This window comes from Lissotriton vulgaris, chromosome 9, assembly GCF_964263255.1.
Source record: "Lissotriton vulgaris chromosome 9, aLisVul1.2, whole genome shotgun sequence".
In the NCBI taxonomy this organism is placed as follows: Eukaryota; Metazoa; Chordata; class Amphibia; order Caudata; family Salamandridae; genus Lissotriton; species Lissotriton vulgaris.
The window spans coordinates 1,113,537,759-1,113,561,533 of NC_141697.1; the positions used below are offsets into that span (position 1 = coordinate 1,113,537,759).

General features: G+C 44.0%; 1 protein-coding gene across 1 annotated transcript in view; it reads left to right on the forward strand.

Annotated features, from left to right (window-relative positions):
* The window catches only part of DNAH12 (dynein axonemal heavy chain 12), a 1,291,066-nt gene that overhangs the window by 773,621 nt on the left and 493,670 nt on the right, over nucleotides 1-23,775 (forward strand). The window contains exon 48 of the mRNA XM_086939114.1: nucleotides 456-536. Within this exon, the coding sequence (XP_086795240.1) occupies nucleotides 456-536 (81 nt within the window). The remainder of the gene's footprint in view (nucleotides 1-455; nucleotides 537-23,775) is intronic.

Here is a 23,775-nt window from a genome sequence, read left to right on the forward strand (position 1 = left end):
CTCAAGGATAATTTTTGAGGTAGAAGGTCTGTGCTGCCTGATGCGGGAAAAATTAGTAACATTTTCCGTTGTAACCTTCCAGGTTCTGTCTTGAGACTAAAAATTATGAAGAGTTTAGTTGCCATTGCCTGTATCTTTGTCCTCTTCTCTCATTCTTGATGGGGGATTGCATAAACGGATGCAGCTGATTTTACTAGCTTCATATAGCATGCTTGAGGTCACATCTGTCTATCAATATCTTGGTAGTACCGCCTGATGTCCGTGATCAGCTATGACATAAAATTTTCCAGAAGGATTCAAGTAAGGAATTTGCATCAGCAAGAATGTTGCCAAAGGTAAGGAACTTTTTGAATAATGGTAAATGAAATGTTTAATGTTCCCTTCTGTCAAATGTACAATGTATCTCCATACAAATAACATAATTAACAATAATTCTGTTCAACTAACTGTTGTAGGTGGGTGAGATGAAGAAAGAACTAGTTGACCTTCAGCCGAAACTTAAGGAAGCGAAAGTGGAAAATGCAAATATGATGAAGGTAAACCTAAAGTAGGACAATCGTTAGCATTTTTCTTTTGCTCTCCTTTTCCCTACTTTTACCTGGTACAAATAAATGCTAATATGATAGAAGAAAAAAGAAGTCAAAGCTTAAACTCTAGGCCCTCATTATAAGTTGGCTGGAAAAATTATGAGGAAATACCATACCCATTATTACCAAAATTGCGGTATAATTCACATTGAGGTAGTACCCCAATGAGATTTTTTCTCATCATTACAACTTTCTTTTCTGTGTATGGGTGATAACCACAGGAATCAGTAATTGCGTACCTAATTCACTTGTGTTTTAGACATTTCAGGCAGTGGCATAATACCACTTGTGGTTTCTGATGGATACATCTGCCTGTGGTTTCCTCACCTTGTGATTCCTCACGTTGTGAATATCCTCTGCGCCAGCAGCATTCGATAATTTTTCGTAGGTCTCCACGCTGACGAGGACGACGTCACAATAGTATGGCTCCGCTCACGGCTCCACTGGCGTCACCGGAGCCATAAGAGAGCCTCGTCAGCATGATGACGTCAGTTCCCTTTTTTCCGCGCCGTCGACGCTAACGGTTTTCTGGGACTCTCCGTACTTGTGTGGTTACTTTGTATTTTTGGCTTGTTCTTCTTGTTGACTTTTGAAGATGTCTTCAAGGAAATCGAGTTTCAAACCCTGTAGAGAGTGTGGGGGTCATATGTCGATCATTGACCCCCACGAAGACTGTGTCTGATGTTTATCACCAGACCATGATGTCGAGGGTTGCTCTTGCTGTCGCAAGATGAACCCTAAAGCTTTAAAGGTAAGAGATGCAAAACTCTTTATGGCGAAGATGAGAAAGGAAAAGAGAGGTCATAGGAGATTAAGATCAGGGTCCAGGTCGAGGTCGAAGTCGTCGTCTGGTCATGCTTTGAAGACAAAGAAGCACAAGAAAAAGAAGAGATACAGCTCTCTTCGCCGTTCCCATAAGGATGCGGCTCCGAAGTCGACTTCGCCAGCTCCTCGACATCATAAGGACTTCGTTTCACCATCTCCTTCAAGCTCGAATCAGGATCTCCAGTTCGTTCGGCTTCACCTGAAAGATCTCCGTTTCACTCTCCGACGCTGGTTCAGTCTCCTATCCCGGTAGATGAAGCTCCAGTTCCTGAAGAGTCTGCAGCTCCATTAGCTCCACCATCGGCGCCGGTTGGCCCGAGTCCGGTAACGCCTCCATTGGATACTGTCCCGGGGCCTACCCACCTTTCCCTGGCCCGGGTACAGATCCATCATATTACTTAAATGCATTGTATGGAATCTTCACTAGAGCCATGTACCCCTCTGGAGCGCCTTCGGGTCCCATGGGTCCAATGGCCTTTAGCCTGGGAGTTCCTCAGGCTTATGCTCAGGCTCCATTTTTGTCGTTTTTACCTGCGGCTCCGTCCTGGCATTTTGCGGTGCCGAGGACATCGACACCGTATCCTCCCACTCCGGCACCTTCAGTTCGACCTTGTTCGACTCCGATTGTTCCTCCAGATCCAAGTTCGATGCCGGCTCTGGATCCGTAGGAGTCGCGTCTGGCGCCGCCAACGCTGATTCCGAGGATGAGGTCGCGGCGAGAGGTGCAGAGAATTTTGGAGGAATAACATTATCAGGCAGAAGAGGAAATGGAGAAAAGTGAGCTTGAGGAGTCAGAGGACTTGTATGAAGGGCTGAAGGAAGCTAGTGGACTGGATACGTCCCCAGAGTGGGAACTTTCTCCTAATACAGATGCTCCTTCTAAGGATGTGGCTCCTTACCACACAGTGATTAGAAAAGCAGCAGAGCTTTTAGATCTTCAACTTCCAACTGCTGAGTTTAAATCTAACATTTTAACTGAAGTACTGCATTCTCCTTCCAATGTTATTGTGCCATTATTGCCCTTTTATGATGCTATCACTGAACTAGTGTTGGAAGTCTGGTGTGAACCCTTTTCAGCTCCAGCAGTATCAAAGTCTGTCGCTAGCAGGTGCAAGATGGCTCCAGGAGACCCGGATTTCCTTACATCTCATCCTTCTCCTGAGAGCCTGGTGGTACAAGCTGCTTGTTCTAAAAAATCTTCTGGGGCTTTTCCTGCAAGTCCCTGGGGACAGAGATTCTAAGAGACTTGATCAATCTGCTAAAAAGGTCTTTTCGTCAGCAAGTATGACCTTGAAGTCCACTAATGCCACCTGTCTATTGGGCCGTTACACACATGCTCTTATGGACTCTGCGAAGCAGATTGTTCCTAAATTGTCTGAAGAGGACAGACTGAATTTTAATGAAGTCTTGGCGGATACTCAGGCGGCTGCATGCCAAGTAATACTGAGTGGTCTGGACACTGCGGACTTGGTTGCTAGAATCATGGGTTCTTCTGTTGCCAGGAGGAGAAGTACTTGGCTCCGGTCATTGGAGTTCTCTCCTGATGTACAGGCTACTCTTCTTGACATCCCTTTTGATGGCTCGGGCTGTTTGGTAAAAAGGCAGATTCAGCCTTGCAGAGGTTTAAGGGCGGCAAAGCCACTGCAAAGTGTTTGGGCCTGCAGGCGCAGCCTAGATACTCCAGCTACAGAAAATTTCGAGGCTTTGGAAGGTCGTCCTTTCGGTCCTACAGGCAGTCTCTCTCAGCAGCAGCAGCAACAACAGCAGAATACTGTGTACTGTGTATACTTTATATTTGTTGTCGGTCCGCCTGTATGCCTCGAAGGCATTGGATAAAAGGGTGGAACTGACGTCATCAGGCCCACGAGGCTCTGTTATGGCTCCGGTGACGTCAGCTGAGCTGCGAGCGGAGCCATGCTATTGTGACGTCATCCTCGTCGGCGTGGAGAGCTACGAAAAATTTCCGAATGCTGCTGGCGCAGGGGATATTCACAAGGTGAGGAATCACAAGGTGAGGAATCCACAGGCAGATACTGTATCCACCAGAAAAAGTGTTACCGAAGGTAAGTAATTTGTTCATTAGCACAACACTCAAGCAAGTATTTCTTGAAATTGTCATTAAATATGCTAGCCTCAGATGCAGAATGTATACTTGTATTACTCTTCCACTTAGAGGTCAGTCTCTGTTTCTGAAAACGTTGTTACTTTTTGTCCTAGTGGCATGTTGCCTTTCACTCATATTCCATTGTCCAGCTGGCCTCCAGAACCCTTAACGTCTTCATTTCTTGTACTGTTTGGTCTGAAGCATGATTTCCCAGGTCCATTCCATATGGTTTGTTGCTGCCCACCAAACATGGACAACCATAACCCCCTTCTTAGTGAAATAGCAGGTTTTTATTTGGTCTGTACACCCATTCATTGACACTAAGTAACAGGGCAGCCCCTTAATAGGTGCGAATGTCAGGCAGTCCCAGCACCCCATCCAACACTAGTCTGCATAGTTTATGAATTACTACTGTCAGAATGCTCCCTGCCAGGACAGCTTTTAACACAACCTCTCCAGTTTGGCCAAGATATATGACCCTTCAAGGATGTGTTTTAAAGTACAGCAAAGAGAACCAAGGTTAAATAAAGTTTCTGATAGATACACCTACCTGTGGATTCCTCACCTTTTGAGTATCCCAATGCGCCAGCATTCTACAGAAACTTTTCTTGACAGCTCTTCCACGTAAATGAGAATGTCACAATGTTCATTGCTCTGCACGTGTCTCTTCATGATGTCATTGGAGCCATAGGAGGCCCTCGTTGGAGTGCTGATATCAGTTCCCTTTTATCTGATAGAGACTTCTAGCTGCAGATTCCTTACCTTTAAATTTACCTGGCGTAAGGCTGGAACTTTTGCTGCGCAATACTCCTTGCATGTGACGTTGGGTGGCTCCATTCTGCTCCGGGTGACGTTGTCGGCGTCGGTTATGATGTTGTGGTTCCTATATAGGCGCCACCCAGGCACGCAATGTCAGTTCTTTTCTTTCTGCACCAGTTAAGCACCGATCCAGAAAGAACTACCCCTCTTCTGGTTTTTGGCAAGCTTTTTCTCGACTTTAGTCGCATTTTGGGATTTTTTCCGACTTTGTGTGTGAGGGATGTCTTAAAGAAGACAGGTTTCAAGCCATGTAGGACTTGTGATGTCGGTTACCGATCCCCATCATGTATGTCTATGGTGTCTCAAGCACGAACAAGATACGAAGTCGTGCTCGGACTGTCGGGCTATGGCCCCAAAGACCTTGAGGGAGTAGGCGATAAAGTTGCTCGCGGCCTGGCAGTCGACGTAATCCGCAAAGACTCCGAGGAGGTAACGGAACTTCTCTCGGAGCCCTAAGTCCTCTCCCTCCCATTCGTTTTCCTCGGTACACTCAGGGAAATGGCATAGGAAGACGAAGTCCTTCATCTTCACCTCAACTGGCGCCTGTGGTTGAGAGAAGTTTAGAGCACCGAAGCTCTAGGCATGGTTCTGCGGAGTCGGTGCCAGGGTCGACTTTGCATCCCCCATTACCAGGAGTTGCTCCAAATTAGTTTTACGAGGCCACGCGCCACGTATTTGAGCGGAATGATCCCACTGGTGAGCCTTCGGGCCCATGAGGTTGAAAGGGTCCTCATTGGGTTTGAAGCCGTTGGCTTTGGCCACGGTGCCAGTGGGGCCTCAGAGATCCGATCCCGGATGCGGTTCAACGCCAGTCGTGCCATCGCTACCTTCTCCGGTGTTGGATCCGAAGTCGGTGCCTACGATGTCACTGATGCCCATTGGTGGTGCAAGCCCCATCCTCATCCCCGACGACACGGACCAGGAATGATGTTGATCAAAGCCGATTCTGATGTGGACAGAACCTACAGAGGTTCTATGTTGTCGCCTGAGCATTTTGAGGATGTGCTAGGCTCAGGAGACGATTGAGAGGGTTCTAGGAACATGGTCCAAACCTAACACAGGTGCTCCTGTGATCAGGACAATTGCACGCCGCCATCGCAAACTCCAGGCACTTAAAGTTCCTCAGCCAACATCCCACCCCAGAGAGTTTGGTGGTGCAGGCCTCTACGTCCCCTGCTGATAGGGAATCCAAGAGGCTGGATTCATTCGGGAAGAAGTTGTTTTCTTCCTCCAGCCAGGCATTGCGGTCGGTGAATACTGCACGCTTATTGGCCAGTTTCTCCCATTCCCTTTGGGAGATGGTTGCGCACATGCTGCCACATGTCCAGGAGGAGCCCTGGGCTGTGCTCTCCCAAGCTGTCAAGGATGGAGCGATGCAGCAAAATGAACCATATGGTGTGGACTAGATACAACTGATTTGTGGGGCAGATCCATTTTAATGACAGTGGCCTTAAGGCGCCAAGCCTGGCTTCGAACAACTGGGTTCTCGGGCGATGTCCAAGCCAATTTGATGGACATGCCTTTTGATTGAACTTGCCTTTTTGGGTAAAAGGCAGACTCAGACCTGGTCAGGTTTAAAGTCTCCCAAGCTATGGCCAGATCCTTGAGCCTCTCCTCCAGCCCGTGGTCAGGCTTCCTTTCACCCCTTTCATGGCAACCGAAGGGGATTCCAGGCACGTCAACACTATCCCAAAAACCGCCCCGCACGTTGTTGCAGGCAAATGTCTCTATCGATTAAATCTGGGTTCAAACCATTCAGGGAGTGCGAGGGTCAAATGTCAATCACTGATTCTCATAATGATTGTCTTTGGTGTCTTAGTTCGGATCACAGCATCGCTAGAGACATCTAGGTGCAGATTTCTTAACTTTTGAATTCTATCCAGGCACCATATCCTCTTTGGTGGGAGTCACTGTCTCCCCATTCCTCAAAGTCATCGAAGCATGGTATCCTGGCCCATTGCAGTGCTGAGGAAGGTGACTCCTTCACCAGTAAAAGTTCAGCAGGAGTCTCAGACACCCGCTGCACCCTCGCCAACGCCAGACAAATCTGCTCCGGTTTCGCATCACTCGTCTCCAATTCCATTAGCCTCTATAGCACAGGTGCCGAAGTCACTGGTGCCATTACCGACTTCACCATCGCCAGTATTGGCTTCATCAACACAGTTATTAAAGTCAGGATATATATCTAGAAGGGTAGCTCAGAGGCTGTTTAACAATGGTCAGGCTGCTGTTGAAAGGTCATTCTGTTGGACCTGAATACTGTGGATTTGGTTGCAAGAGCAATGGGGACTTCAGTAGCTACAAGGAGGCATGCATGCCTGGTTTCTCGCCGGATGTGCAAAATACCCTGATGGATTTGAACAGCAAGTTTTTTGGGCCTTCCATTCCAGCCCAGGTATGACAGGCAGTTTTGGAGGTTCCGTTGGTTTGGCAGGAACTTCTCCTTTCGAGGAAGGCAGAAATACCACCAACAGCAGCAACAACACCCATGCAATCCCCTCTATAGGAGTTATAGAGGGCAGGGGTTGACAACGAGGAGCTGATCATCAACAATCTTCCTCCACTCTTTTTTCCCAGCCAATGTCACAGGATAGTAGCCCTAGCTTTCTCATTTAGAGCATTATTTGCTGGTGGGAGCCGGGTGTCCCAATTTCTACCAAAGTGGGTATCCATAACATCAGATCAGTTGGTTTCAAATATTGTAGAAAATGGGTACGCTCTACCCTTCCAGGAATTTCCCCCACCCTTTCCTACCAAGAAGATTTTTGTTCCGAGTACCATCTTCTGCTCCTTCAATTGGAGGTCCAATCCCTATTTCGAAAGAGCGCAGTAGAGTTGGTTCCATAGCAGGAATGGGGTCAGGGATGCTATTCCCATTACTTCATGATTCCCAAAAAGGATGGTCATTTATGTTCAATCCTTGACCTCTGGATTATGAACTTGTTCCTCAAACAGGAAAAGTTCAAAATGCTGACCCTAGCACAGGTGCTTCTTCTGCTTGAGAAGGTAGACTGGATGGTTGATTGCAGGATGCGTATTTCCACATCCCTATTGTGCAATCACACAGTAAGTGTCTCCTTTTCACAGTGGGGTTGCAACATTACCAGTTTGCAGCACTTCTGTTTGGCCCTACTTCTGCACCTCGAGTCATCACAAAGGTGATGACTCGAGAGTTGGTAGCACATATCAGAAGGTGAGGAGTATCAGTATTCCCTTACCTGGACAATTAGCTGATCAAAACCAAGTCTCCAGAGCTGGTGTTTCATCACTTGCAGTTGACAACTCAGTTGTTCAACCTGGGCTTTCCCATCAACAAGCCCAAGTCCCACCTAGAGCCTTCAGACATCACCCTGTTCATAGGGGCAGTACTGGACACTTTGGTGAATTGAGCTTACCCATCTCCTCAGAGGATTCTGGACATCAAGTCTATGTTTCTGATGTTTCAGAATGGAGCAATGGTTCCAGTCCTGAAGGTCCTATGCCTGCTAGATCTAATAGCCTCCTGCATTCTGTTGGTTACCCATGCACACTGTCCATGAGGGCCCTCCAATGATGCCCCCGTAGGCAGTGGTTTTAACACAACAAAGATCTCCTCACATTCTCTATCAATGGGAGACCCTTCAGCTAGACCTTTTTGCAATTCACGAGAGCAAGCATTGCCCATCATTCTTCCGCCTTCAGTATCCGATGAGGGGCCATTAGAGGATACATTTCAATTGGGGCTTCCAGCTTTCTTACACTTTTCCACCATACCTTTGATTCCTCAGGTTCTGAGAAACATTTGCCCAGACCAGTTCCAAGTGACATTAATAGCCCTGGATTGGCTGCGAAGGGTGTGGTACACAGACCTTCTCCCCCTCTCTCTGTGCCCTTTTTCACCTATCACTGTGCCCTCCAATCCCTCACAGGGAATTCCTCTTCTCACATTTGCAGGGTCATGTTATACACCCACACCTCCAGAGCCTGTACCTACATGCCTAGAGATTGAACGAGGCAACTTGAGTTCTTTTTCTCTCCCCCTTGATGTGATGGATATTATTTTATCGTCCAGAAGACACTCCACCAAGTCAGTTTATGTTGGCAGATGGGCTAAGTTTGTAAACTGAGGTTGGGAGAATTATATAGACCCATTTGTCCGATATTTTAAGTTTTACACTTTCCTTGGTACCGGAATGCTGTTCAGTTGCGACATTTAAGAGCTATTTCTCTACCCTTTTGGTTTTCCTTTGGTTACCCGATCATCCCTCTCTGTTTAAGTCCCCTATAGTATCAAGGTTTATTAAGGAACTTACTAACAAATACCCTCCCACTCCATTCATTATGCCTCAGTGGGATCTTAATTTGGTTCTTACTTATCTATTTGTATATTACGTATGTACTGTACATTTCATATGCATATATATTTGTATATATATATATATATATCTCCCTTCCTGGCATGATTTCGCTGGGTGTGTCGGCGCTCCATGGCGGTTTGATACCTGTTGACGGCAGAGCCTCTCCGTTAATATCCTCCAGCTTTGCAAATGTAAAGAATTCGGTCGCACTCACGGGCGGTTTGTAATTCCTTGTAATGCAGTTTCTTGATTAGTTTCAAAACCAAATATTAACAATGTCCCATCGCATTTCGGTCTTGCAGAGACCTTGTTCATGGATCAATATATATATATATAGGACATCTACTTGTTAATTCCGTTACCTGGCCCTTCCATTCTTTATCACCTTTTAGTTTTATAGACTGTTTCAGATCACTACTTAGAGGAGTCCCACGTTTCTCTGTGCACGATGATTAGGAGAGTCCCATATCTAAATTGCAGAAACAATGAATTAGCACAAACTGGGTGAAAATATTCTAGGAACTTCTCTGCCGTGTGCACAGATTTATGAATGAGGGAACATCTAGTGAGTCTGCTCCTATAGCTGGACTGTTCGTTCTGGGAAGCAACTCTCTCCCAGTATCTTAGTTCGACCATTGGACTTGCGTTGACCAGGATAGATGAAGTCACTCCCCAAAAATTGGCTAGCCCCAACTCCATCCATGGTTTATGTACGCCAGCCACTAAATCTTATTGGAAGATTGGAATTTAATAAATTGTGAAGGCAGCTAGCTTAGTATATGGTGCACACTTATTTAAGTGATGCACCTTGCACTAATCCAGGCAATCCTTATGGTGATTTTGGTGGTCTTTGATAACCTTAGAAAGCTCTCAAAGTGGTAGCTGTGGAGAGAAGCCTTCAGGCGTGTCGTGAAGGAGTGTAATCAGCTTGTTTAACAATAGTGAATATTGGATGAAAAAGAACTACACAGTGTTTGTATAATAATATTTCTATTTATTACAGAACACTCACTAACATATTGGTATATCCCCTACCCGGAGATATCAGCACATTACACCATAATACTTCAAATGCAATCAGGTAAGAAGCACAAAATACAGTGGTCTCTAGGAGGAGACCAAACCATATACTAAGAAAGTGGAATGCAAACTGTAAAGAAGGATGGGACTTGGATCAGAAGACCCAGAGGAGGCGGGGACGCAAGGAACTACCCAAGGTAAGTACCCAGGAGCTCCATGGAGGATGTGTGCAGGGTGGGAACACAGTTGGGTGACCAATGGAAGTCAATGGAGAAGTCGCTGTTGCAGTTTTGCAGAAGAAGGACCCTTCCCAGAGGGTATCTCAGAATTCCCTTGTATGATGCCTGTGAACGCCCCGAGAACCAGGTTACCTACATCAGGTAATCCAGGTGCATAGGGGTGAAGAGACGTTGTAAACCTCAATGACAATGGAAGGCTTAGAAGAAATGTCCTCTGGAGAAGACGATAACGAAGTTGGTGGAATCCAAGGGTGGATTCTGGAAGTGAAACAACAAGCAGAGGGGACAGAGACTATGTCACTCAGGAGTGACCAGGAGGCACGAAGACACAATGCCCACCAAAGTTGGGAGGTTCAGGAGAGTTGACGGTGACCTTGTCGCTGCAGCTGCGAGGACCAGGTGATGCTGAGGAAGACCAGGGGCCATGCACAAGCTGTCCCACAGTGATTAGGTGGTCGTGAGCGGCGGGTACACCAACAAGCCTTGGTAGCTGCAACTGGCATGGAGAGTGAAGAAGAAGCAACGTTGGGACCAGCAAGGTCCAAGGGACTCACTGTATTGCTTTGCGCTCCCAAATAATAGAAATACCGCCCTCCCACACGGATGCACAAATATGGCGAAGCAATAAAAACACCACCAGGAAAGGGATTTCACTCTCATAAGATGAGACACATCAAAAGACAGTTTTCCTAATAGGGCATGGGGTTTTCCACACTCTCTAACAAAAAGGCTCTCACATACGTCAAATAAACAACATTCAAATGCATATAAAGAAATACATACATGTATATATATGTGTGTGTGCAAGCAATGATATCACACTTATAAGTAGGCAAATGCAACAGTGCAACAGTTAAATGCATGGAATAAAATACATGAATGAGATAAAACAACCTAGGCACTAAGGTGTTGCAATTTGTCAAACCTAAAGAATAATAGAGAGGTGGGACTACACAGGAATCAGTTTCTGACATTTATTCATCTTTGCATTAAAAATACAAATTTAAAAAGTGGCACAAAATTGTTTCTCGGCGCGCGTTTCGGCTACCAGCGCCTTCTTCTGGAGTAGCCACAGTTTATTCTAGAAATAAAAAGAATGAGTTTATTATCTAAACCTAGATTAAAAAACATGTATATACACAGTAATATAACATCAAATTAGCCTTAACCTGTAACATCCTGATAACCTCTTGTGTTTGACAAATATACATCAACAATATAAACCCTTGGACGGGTTTTCCATTTCCTTGTACATTTCAGAACTGGGGAGGGACCCAGTTCATAGAAACAGTTCATAGAAACAAAAATCAAACTAGGACATGAGGCCCTAAGAAACCCAGTTCATGAAAACAAAGATAGGACTAGGACATGATGTCCTTAGGGTCAATTTCATTTTTAGATAATTCATAAAGGGAGGGATTTCATATCTTGTTAATAAGCCAAAATTCCTTATTTCTAATACATGATAATAGTTTTAAATAAGAATCTCATTATATCATTGTGCATGGATCACTTACTGAACAATCACTCGGATCAATGCCTTCAATTGATCGAAAATGAAATGGTTTTAGTGCAGAACTTTCTCAAAAATATACAATAAATATACATTCTTAGTTATTTTGTGAGGTTGGTCGTGCTGGTCATTATACCAATATACCATCTTAAACAGCCAGGGTACATAACCCATTAACTTCATAGTTATACTCACGTATTATAAAAGTGATATTTGCCTGGTATAGTCACTGATGATTCCGTTAAACATGTGAGCCTCAGGCTCATAGGCAGAATGATAAATTTGGAAACCAGAAATAAACGCTACAATTATACGTTGTAGTGGGTTTCGCTGATAAATTCGTTCACACCAGTCAGTTGTGACAACATAGAGGCACATGTGATATATATCCAAAGAATGATCATCCGCCTATCATATCATAATGGAATGTGGATTTTAATACAAATTCGTTAAATTAGTTGTGTACGTCCCAATTTTGTGGGAAGATGGCTCGGTTTTCTAACCGCTGATTACTATAGCTTATTTTCAATCTTTAATAAAGTCTTAGGTTACATGACAAATAAAACGATTTTAGTTCGTATTTGACTGTTGCAGTCCATTTTTAATTTCAATTGGGCCTGTAGTTCGCATCAGAAAAGAAGACATTGTCCTTTCACTGTGTCTCCGTTTTAGATCTGAGTCCGTTTTTGATCTTTATTATTTCCCTCGTGATCACCGCAACATGACCCACAGCTGGGATCATGTTGCTTTATGGGTATAAATAATGATGTAGTATCGTCACTCGGTTGATATCGCCTCCCACTAAGCTACCAGAACTCCACTCCTCGCACTCGGACGCTTAGATAAGCCTATATATATTATCCTGGTGAGTGTTGCTAATTCGTAGAAAACGATCGGAAAGCAGAAGTAATGTTTCGAGTTTTTTTGCATCATCTTTGATCGTTCGTTCTCCTTCTCTTAGATAAACAGGAAATTCCCCACATCAGGAGGTTTTTTCCGAAATTTAAAGTATCAATGATTAACATATAAGGTATGTTAAAGTTAGTTGAAACTGATCTCAGTTTAAATGCTAGAACTTTAGAACTTTAGGATAAATGTGAATAATGAGGACTTATATTCTCATCCGTTTTCCATCTTTAATAGGCCTAAACACGCCAGCGTTCCGAGATGCGAGTGAGGTTGCAATTTAACAGCTAATCAGGTACTAGTGACCGTGGTTCAATTAGATACATTACGATACGTTACGTTTCCGGTGCATGTAGAGGCACCATTCGGACTTAATGTATAGGTCTCTTTCTGTAGATTTATATCAAATTTAAACGAAACGCCCCTGTCACTGCTGCCGGATTTGGGAACTTTACGGGACGAAGGTGATTATCAAACATAAAAGACGAGCCAAAGATGGTACATCTTGAAGACATCTTTTTATGATGAGTCTTTGCTGGTGTCAAATGAAACTATCCATAAGCATTTTATAGTGCAGTAAAAATGGAATTCGTCCCCATTGGGGATGTGCCTCTATGTTGTCACAACTGACTGGTGTGAACGAATTTATCAGCGAAACCCACTACAACGTATAATTGTAGCGTTCATTTCTAGTTTTCCGAATTTATCATTCCGCCTATGAGCCTGAGGCTCACATATTTAACGGAATCATCAGTGACTATACCAGGCAAATATCACTTTTATAATACGTGAGTATAACTATGAAGTTAATGGGTTAAGTACCCTGGCTGTTTAAGATGGTATATTGGTATAATGACCAGCACGACCAACCTCACAAAATAACTAAGAATGTATATTTATTGTATATTTTTCAGAAAGTTCTGCACTAAAACCATCTCATTTTCGATCAATTGAAGGCATTGATCCGAGTGATTGTTCAGTAAGTGATCCATGCACAATGATATAATGAGATTCTTATTTAAAACTATTATCATGTATTAGAAATAAGGAATTTTGGCTTATTAACAAGATATGAAATCCCTCCCTTTATGAATTATCTAAAAATGAAATTGACCCTAAGGACATCATGTCCTAGTCCTATCTTTGTTTTCATGAACTGGGTTTCTTAGAGCCTCATGTCCTAGTTTGATCTTTGTTTCTATGAACTGTTTCTATGAACTGGGTCCCTCCCCAGTTCTGAAATGTACAAGGAAATGGAAAACCCGTCCAAGGGTTTATATTGTTGATGTATATTTGTCAAACACAAGAGGTTATCAGGGTGTTACAGGTTCAGGCTAATTTGATGTTACATTACCGTGTATATACATGTTTTTTAATCTAGGTTTAGATAATAAACTCATTCTTTTTATTTCTAGAATAAACTGTGGCTACTCCAGAAGAAGGCGCTGGTAGCCGAAACGCGCGTCGAGAAACAATGTTGTGCCACTTTTTAAATGTGTATTCTATTTTTGTATTGTTGATATTGTATGTATTGTTAATTGATTTAGTTTTCATTTGTTTGAAAACCTGTGTACCGTTATGCATTTTTTTGAAGTTTTAATCTAGGTAACTTTGTATAATGTCTTGTTTGTTTTTAATGCAAAGATTAATAAATGTCAGAAACTGATTCCTGTGTAGTCCAACCTCTCTATTACTCTTTAGGTTTGACAAATTGCAACACCTTAGTGCCTAGGTTGTTTTATCTCATTCATTTTTTCCCTGACCTAGGACTGGTTTCATTCATTCCTTCAGGGGGTCCTTGATACCTAATCATATGGAATAAAATACATGAAATGAATTACAAGCAGATAATAATATGGACGTCCACTGCAAGAAACCAAAAAGATATATACACTAAATACATCAGATAATCACAACCACTGAAGACTTGAATGTGCACACCGACACACTCACACATCACAATGATGATTATAGCCACTGGAGACTTGAATGTGCTCATAGACACACTCACTTATCACAATGAAAACACCGCAGATGCTTATAACTGCTAGAGACTTGAATGTGCACACAGAGACATTCACACATCACAATGATGATTAATGAAAAATAAAACACAAAACTGGCTGCAAACTCTGCATCTTGGCCCACTCCAGACTGGGGTATTCTAAGCCAGGGTCAAGAGACTCAACAAACCGGAAACTGCTGTACTGAAGTAGATGCGTCCATCCCCATTCAGATTCCAGACACAAATCCGAGTTTCTAAGTCAACAAACCCCAGTTTTATAATCTCAAAGCAGGCTAGAAGTTTCCGAGAGGCCTTCCTCTGCACCAAGGAAACTTCCTGGAGTTGGCCACTCTCCATGCAAGCATTCCGAAGGCAATAGAGTTCTCATGTTCCTTCTGCGCTCTCACATGTTTCAGTCCCATATCTAAACAAAGCTTACAAAAGTCTCCAGCAGTACAGAAAACAATCTCCAAAAACAAAACAACCTTGAATGTGAATAGCCTAAACAACTTGATTAATCTGGGGGCCTGCCTGTGCACAAAGCTCAAGCTAGCTAGAATTCAAGATGGCAAGAGGGAATGTCAAAACCAATAGTAAGAACTTCATAATACTTCCCAATGTACATCACAATGCACATGTGTCCACCACTACCTGTAGCATCACACACTTCATCTCGCAATGTACAACATAATGCACATTGGAGCACCACTGCATATAATACTGTATTCCGAGACCAAGAAGTACATTCCACACCTCTCTCTCTCTCTCATGCTTTCAAATGCACATTCCACACGTCCTGTTTCTGGCAAGGCTGTTCTACTCTATGAAAGTGCTCCCACTCTAAAACTACAAAGAGACAAGAAAGAAATCTTCAAGGGAAAAAATGCACATGCAGGACAAATGATGTCGTACATTCAAGCTAGGGTAAAGTAAAACACCAAAAGTAAATTAAACTAATGGTAGTCAAAGATCATCACGTGGTCTCAATACATGGGAGTGCCTCTAGCACTACACTTACCCACAGCAGGAGAGTCAGAGTAGGCCTTAAGCAAGCAGGGGAGCCAACTGAAGCAGTAAAAGACCCACAGGAGGACACACAGGCATAAGGCACAGGAGTCGCAAGAGGACCTCTAACAGCTCAACAAAGATGAAGGCCCATTATACAGAGGATATGGTGAGGATGCCGATCTTCAAAGTAAGAGATGCTGGAGTCTGAAGCTTCTTGTAGCCCGAAGATCTCTGGAGTGCAGAGCCAACAAGCCTTGGCAATGGCAAGTCGGCGCAGTGCACAGGGGTTCGGTCCCAGCGGTTCCAACAAGGGAACCTATGCAGAGAGGACAAGTCATGCTTCAAGAGAATTGCAGAACCGCCACCTGTGTGTCGGAAAGTCCGTAGGATGACAGGAGCAGCAGACCAGTCAGCTTCATTATGGTGCCTGCAGATGCAGGAGAGTGACTCCTTATCTCCAGGGGAGATTTCTTTGGGTATCCTTGATGCCCACAGGTTTGTTGAAGACCCTGGAAGAAGCACAGACACAGAAGATGAAGATGACTTGAAGAACAGTGAGACCAGGAGCATCAGGAGTCTTCCATGGTGCAGCCTGTTCCAGTCGAAGTCCAACAAAGTCCAAGTGTCCAGATGGTCGAAGAGCGACGTAGTTTCAGGGTTGAGTCTTGTCCGACGACGAATCTAAGGAACTACCCACAGTTAAGCCTTTAAGTACCCTAAGGAAACGGTTGGAACAACTCAGAGGTCCTGCTCAGAAGAGGGGCTGAACACAGAGGATACTCCGATGTCCTTTCTCCAGTTTCGCACCAGAGCGGAAGCCAAGGGCTCCATTGAACTGTATCAAAATTAAGTATGCAAGGAGGGCACCAAATGTGCCTTCAAAGCAGTCTGGTGGCGCTGGCAAGCGCTCCCACCCCAGATCAATACACTAAGTCATGTCTGGGAGGTGGTCACACCTCCCTGTGACAGGAAACCTATTATTCTCTATTCCCTTGCTCAAGCTCAGCTCATCACCAGTAGGGCAGAATCGGGTCTGTGGTTGGCAGCAGCAGCGCTAGCTTGCTGGCAGACCATGAAAGGCTGTTACCATGAGTACAGGGCGTAACCTCAAGGGAGCTCCCCCAGTACATGGCATCATACTTCCAACAATGGAATCGGTGTTGGGGTATGATCCATACATGTTTGGTACCAAACATGACCGGGTTCGGTGCAGCCACTATGCAGTTAGACATCTTGTAATGACTGGTGTTCACTATATGTATTAAAATGGCTGACCACACTTACAAAGCCTGGATAATCGACTCAGGAATTTATAGGGGTGTCCTGCTCATGCAAGGGCACCCTCACACTCATAACTAAGCACCCTCAGGACGGAAGAGCTACCACATGGGTGACTTGTAGGTTTTAAGTGCAGTGACCTCAGATATAAGGAAACTTATATCTGAAATGAAAGGTGCAAACACCAACTCACACAGGTTGCAATGGCAGGCCTGTAGTCACCATTTATGTGAACTCCCATGGGTGGCTCAATACATGCTGCAGGCCATGGGCGACCCATGGTGTACATATGACCTGGGAACCTTAGTACCATATACTAGAGACTTACAAGGGTACATCAGAAGCCAATTTTGGATGTACAAAATTACTTACCTTGGTCAATGTAGGGAGAAAGCATGGTGACTGGGGTCCTAATTAGCAAGATCCCAGTCAGGCTAGGTCAAAAACACACTGACATCAAGCAAAAATGCGGGGGTAACCAGTAAAGCAGATCCTACCTTCTTACAATATCAGTGAGCCCTGCTCTAATGTTGTGCAGTTCACTAGTAGCCCAAATACACACCCAATAGAGCAGTAGTCTCAAGGCTGCCAAGTCAGTGAAGAGCCTGATGTCAAGGTTCAATAATAACGGTATCAAGGGAGTGCCCCTCCCTACATCAGAGAGGGCTCTTATAAAGTTATTTTATTTGGTGCCCAAGATACGCAATTTGCACGGGCCCCATAGTTCAGCCCCATATTGTGCTGCACCCCATGCTTGCATCTTGTAAATTCCAATTGCAGTGAGAATTGGGTACTGTTAGAATCCTCGGATCCCTGGTTGGCTTAGGCCAAACAGGTACCCACTAGCCCCCAACGTTAGGGAAAGACAGGTCGCCTCTAAAGTTAGCCCCTGCTCCACCCCCTTGGTAGCTTGTCAAGAGCAGTCATGCTTATCTTCAAGGCCAATGTGTAAAGTATTTGCAATTATTCTCACAGCAACCCAATGATTACGCCACAAGTAGACTCCACACGTGTTTCATAGAAAAACAAGTATATGTTTATAAAAAGATATACGATGCTACCACACAATACTAAACCAAAATATGCATTGTGGTAAAACTCCCCCTGGACTATTACTATTGAGCTAAACTTAACAATCCTATGCAATCCTAATGTCGTAATATGCAGTTTGTTATGCAACAATCAGGTATTTCACAACATAAGAATAATGCAGATCATAATACGGCTATCTGGTGATTGGTACTGTTACTGTAATGCAGTGCGTAATGCAACAATAATGTAAACTGTTATGACCCTGTAATGCAATGCGAACGGTCCCCTTCAGATATTCTGTTAGGAAAAAGCAATGTAGCGTGTAATACAGTTATCAGACAGTTAGTTATGCGAAACTAATGCAAGGCGGAACACATATATCAGGCAGTTCAGTATGCAACACTAATGCAATGTGTAATACGACAATACAGCAGTTCATGATGCAGGACTAAGACAAGGAGTAACACATCTTTCAGTCAGTTTGTTATGCAAACCTAGTGCAATGCGTAACACAGCTATCAGGCAATTCATTATGCAAAACTAATGCAATGGGCAATTCAACAAACAGACAGTTCGTTGTGCAGAAATAGTGCAATGCGTCATTCAATCTTCAGATACTCCGTTATGCAGGACTAAAGCAAAACGTAATTTACTCCGGCACAGTTCACGGTGCCTCCGGCAGTCTCTCCGCCACTCGTGCTGGCTTGCGGTTAGTCTCCAACCACAGCTGCCCCCCCCCGCACCCCCCACGGGTAAGATAGAACACAGTAAATGCAGCTTCGCACTCCAGCCCTGGTGCTGCCACTCCCTTGGCACAGGGGCCGCGATCCAAGCCGAAGCAGAGGCTCGAGCTGCAGGACAGAGAAAGAGGCCGAGAGCATCTCTCTTCGAGCCCCGCCCCTGGAGTCGACACACGTTACCTAGGGGTTGCGAACCCACTCTCCTCTTCTCGTCCAGCGACTTGGGCCTCCGATGCAATCTCTCTGAATTTCCGGGCAATGGAAAGATCCCAGACTGCACAATACACCCGCACTCAGAGTCAATGAGACTCACTGGACTCCGGGTGCACGATAACCAGACAACTCCTCACGAGGGTCTCAGGCTGGCCACGACACACACATGCAGCGTTGCTGAGACACACTTGATCTTCTGGTGCCCCCGATCACAGGGCTCAACTTGCGCAGGTCTCAGGCTGTAGAAAGCACAAGCACACAGGGCAGCTCGAGACATGCGTGATCTTCGGGTGCCCCCGATCACAGGGCACCTCTGGCGAGGGTCTCAGGCTGCAAACAGCACAAGCACACAGCGTCGCCGTGAAACACTTGCCCTTCCGGTGTGCAAGATCATGGGCCAATCCACACGAAAGTCTCAGGCTGCACCAAGCACACGCACACTGCGTCGCTGAGTCTTGTTTGGAACTCCACGTGCCCAAGATCACAGGGCACAACTTGCTAAGGTCTCAGGCTAGACAGAGCACACACACACACACACAGCATTTGTGAGAGTCTTCTCTGGAAACTTTTGTGTTCCTGTGTTTCCGAACAGGGAGCCAGCTCACCTCAGGCCCTTGGGGATAGTAACTTCAGGACACAGCACACCGCAAAGTCCTGCCAGCAGGGGGGCACAGCACACAGCAAAACACCTTTAGCCTTTCCCTGGTTGAAACAGCAAACTGCAGGCCAGCCCCAGATCAGACAGCAAGAGCAGCCCTATCCATCAGTCTCTTCAGTTGTTTCTTCCTTGGTAAAGGTCATCTTGACCACGAAGTAGCTCCACTCTTGCTCACACTTGATCAAGCTATTTTTCCCATGTTCAGGGCTTCAGCTTGCATAGTTATATCCCTCAATGGATTTGAAGTCTTTGTGTTACAGGGGGCACTGACCCCTACTCAAACCAGTTCTGGGTGCCTCCCTACCAGTGACACCTTCTTCCTTTGATTAGTGGGGGTCTGGATTCTCAATGACACTGCAGGAGATGAAACAATTGTCCCAGCCCAGGCATCTTCACCTCGAAGGGCTTCTCCTCCCCCTACACTCCAGATGCAGGTCAGCCTGTGCTGTCTCACCTCCTCTCCTGGGTCAAGACATTCCCCAGATCCTATCGCTTTCAACTCCAGCCAGTCAATCCACAACCAGGCAGAGACACACAGAAATGTTTAAAGCACATAAACCCAGCCACTTCTGAAAGAGTGGCTTACACACACATAATGCAAAAATCATCTTCATAAAAAGATGTGTGATTGCAGGGTGAGTTCAGGCATACTAAACTTCACCTTTCCATCTTACGCCTATGGGAAGATAGGCTAGTAACCAAAGAAAAACCTTAACAATGCAAGGTGGAGCCCTTGAGCACTCCTGTGTGCTGAAAGGTCATGCAAAAGGAATTTACACCGGGTAATCCAAAAGTGGAGAAACAACGTTTTATTCACTTTGTGTTCCAAGTGTTTGAAAACAAACTTTCAATATTCATAGGTACAATCCAATCCAAGTATGATTGTCGTTTTCAAAAACTAGTTCATTAGTGTATATCAAAAATACACAAGGTACAGTATTAGCCCCAATGCATTTCGAGCCGAAGGCTCTTCTTCAGGGGTCCATAGGTCTGCAGGGAAATTCAGAGGAAAATACATTTAACACTCTATACAGGGTCCGAGGGTAATACTAACAGTCAAAGGTGCACGAAAAAGGCCAGTGTGTTATTGCGAGCCTGGTCATAGAAAATAAAGATCGGTGACTAGTGATAAACAATAAAAAATAGAAAGAAGAAACGTAATGAGTAGATACGTGCTAGAGAACAACGTGACTGAACAGCGCGTGAACCTGAATGGTGATGATAAGTTGTTAGGAGAAACCGTCAAAGATATTACTTGCCGTAGTATGCTAGTGTATTATAAACCAAGGGAACTGAAAGGAAACGCCACCACAGTGACGTAGGAAACAGATAAGAGGTGACTAACAGTACATGCAGAGTGACGATGGTTAAATGAGAAGCTTACCGAGGTGTATTCAATAACTAGCGTCTAAGTGCTCAGGTGCCGAGGTTAGAAATGCCATGCCCCGGTGCGAAGCTGAAAAGCGTGTAGGTTCGCGCATGCGTGTTTACAATTTAAATAAATGGAATGAGAACAGGACCGGGTTTCGTGATAAAAACAGATAGAGGACTGCGATAAAGGCAGGAAAAAACTATAGGAACTCTAAAGGACATGGAAAAGGGACACGTCAGCTACGGTGAATACAGCATAAAAGGAAAAACATCAGATATGACAGTGAATTAGAACAACATATTAGCGCGTGACTGCGTAATTACAAATGAACTAAAGTTAATAAAGACTATATAAGAACAGAATCACAACCTATTCTTGAAATAAATAACACATAGGAATAAGATGAGAAAAAGTACATAAGTGAAAAGGAGTAGCAAGAAAAGTAGCAAAGAACAAGATTATGAATACGGAAACCAAAGCCTATACTATCAATAAGAAACAAAATGCGTGAATCCAAACATGATATAAATTAAGTAAAGACTTAGGTTAATGAACAATGACTGTAGGGGAAAACACCAGGAACCATACTACAAGCAAAGGAAAAAAGATGGTGAGAAATTCACTTAAGAATATGATAAGAAAACAACAGTCCTCGAGCGGACGGAATCAGAAAGGAAAACAACAGATGAACTGAAAAATTAGAAAGAAAACAGAAGTCAACGAAAGTGTAATGGGGGATATATACGCAAACAATAGAAAGAAAGGAAGAAGAACAATGTAGGGAAAAGAAAAAATCAGAAAAAATCAGAAAGGACAGGAGGGGTAGAAAGAGTGGGAGGTGGAGGTAAAAGGATGATGCCAAGAGAGCACAAGCAACATTTATAAGAAACTACTATATTCCAGTCTCTCGTTGAGTCCTTTCGGATGGGTAGAACAAAGTCTGTGTATCCAGTAAAGTTCTCTTTGTAATAGAAATTTTTTGGGATCGATGCCCGTTGGTTTTTTTACCACCTCCAAAATTTGGAAGCGGATTTGGCTGACGTGATTCATTTGGGGGAAGTGAGCTGCGACGCAGGATTTTAAATTCTTGTTCCTGATATTGCTGTGATGTTCTGCCAATCTGATTTTGATCTTCTGTTCAGTCTTACCTACATAGGGTAAACCACAAGGGCATTTCAAAAGATATACCATGTTGGTGGTGTCACAAGTTGCATTAACCTGTAGACGGATAGAAGTGCCTTGAGTGGGATGTGTTACGACGTTATCTGGAATGATGTTATGGCAGTTAGTACAGTTGTGACACGGGATTGTTCCCTTGTATGTAATGGACTTGATAGCACGTGATTTCAACAGAGATTGTAGATTTCTTGAACGCTGGTATGCAAAAATGAGAAATTGTTCAAAGGTTTGGTTGAAATCAGGTTCTAACTGGAGGATTTGCCAATGTTTAATGATACATTGCTTAATCAGTCGACTCTTGGTAGAATATTTGGAAACAAACACATTTCGTTGTTCTGCTGAGTTAGTGGTTGGTTTAGGTGTTAGTAACACAGTACGTTCTATTCCTGCCACTCTGTCGCTGGCTGTTTGTACTATATGGTCTGGATATCCTCTGTTCAAGAATTTTTTTATGATGATGGCGCTGTCATGTTTATAAGCGTGTTCTGTGGATGCTATCCTTTTGGCCCGAAGTAGTTGTGAGTAAGGTAGATGTCGTTTAAGACTGGGTTGATGAAAACTTGAAAAATGTAGGAAATTATTGCGGTCAGTCTGTTTGGTGTAAATTGAAGTATACAAGTGGGTGTTATTGATGGTTATATTTAACATTTAAAAAAGATATCCTGGAAGAACTGATGTTGTGGGTGAATGGTATCCTATCATTCATAGTGTTGAGTTGGTTTATGGCTGAAATTAGTTGTTGTTCTATACCTGTCCATATAAGAAAGATGTCATCAATATAGCGATGGTATGTGTGTAGATGTTCTTGCCAATGTGGTACTGTCAGTATGTGTTCAGTCTCGTTCTCATGCATGACCAAATTAGCATATGATGGAGCAGCGCAGTTGCCCATTGCTACGCCTGATAGCTGAATGTAGAACTTTTTTCCAAATTTGAAAAAGGTGTGGAGTAGGGTGAATTGGACCAGTTCCATGAGGAATAGTTGCAGTTCAGGAGGTTTCTGAGTTTTTAGCAGAGCAGTTTTGGTGGCTTGCATGCCCAGATTGTGAGGAATAGATGTATACAAGGAGTTGACATCAATCATACATAAAAGTACAGGGGCTGTAGGATCGATGGTAATGTCTTTGATTTTGGTCAGAAAGTCTGTAGTGTTCTGTAAATAACTTAGCATATGCTTGACTGAAAGTTGTTAGTGTCTGTCTATGTAGGTACCTGTGGGCTCGTGGATGAAGTTGCGTGTACTGACGATAGGTCTGAATGGAGGTTTCAATGGATGTTTATGAATTTTTGGTACCATGTACAGGTACGGGACTTGTGGGTGGGTTTTGATCAGGTATCTTCCGTCTTTGTCCGTGATAACTCCAAAGTTGACCGCTTTATCAATAAGAGACTGAAGAGTAGTTGAATATTCCATAGTGGGATCTGTGTTAATTTCCATGTAGGTATTGGTGTCAAGTAGATGAGTTTGGACGCTGTCCAAGTAGAATTGGGTGTCTAGTATAACAAGGGCGCCGCCCTTGTCTGCTTTACAGATGGTAATATCATTGTTGGTGGCCAGTTGGAGTAAGGCCAATTTTTCCTTTTTAGTATGATTTTGTCTGGTGTGTTCAACAGTGGTGTTGATGACTTGAAGATCTGTCTGTACAAGTGCTTCAAATAGGTCAATTGTCTTATGGCTAACCGGAGCCAAAAAGGTGCTAGATGGTCGTAAATCCATGAGTGTGGTCTTCCTGTCTTAGTGAAGGTTCGCAAACGTTAGAGAAGAAATGTTTGAGTCTGAGTGTCCTCATGAATTTGTAGAAACTAACTTGTGTCTCTAGGTCATTGGTGGTATACGTGGGGACAAACGATATGCCTTTTTGCAACACTTTCATCTGTGTCGTTGAAATATTTGATTGGTAGATGTTAATAACTAGGTTCTGTGGCTCCGTGTGGATTTC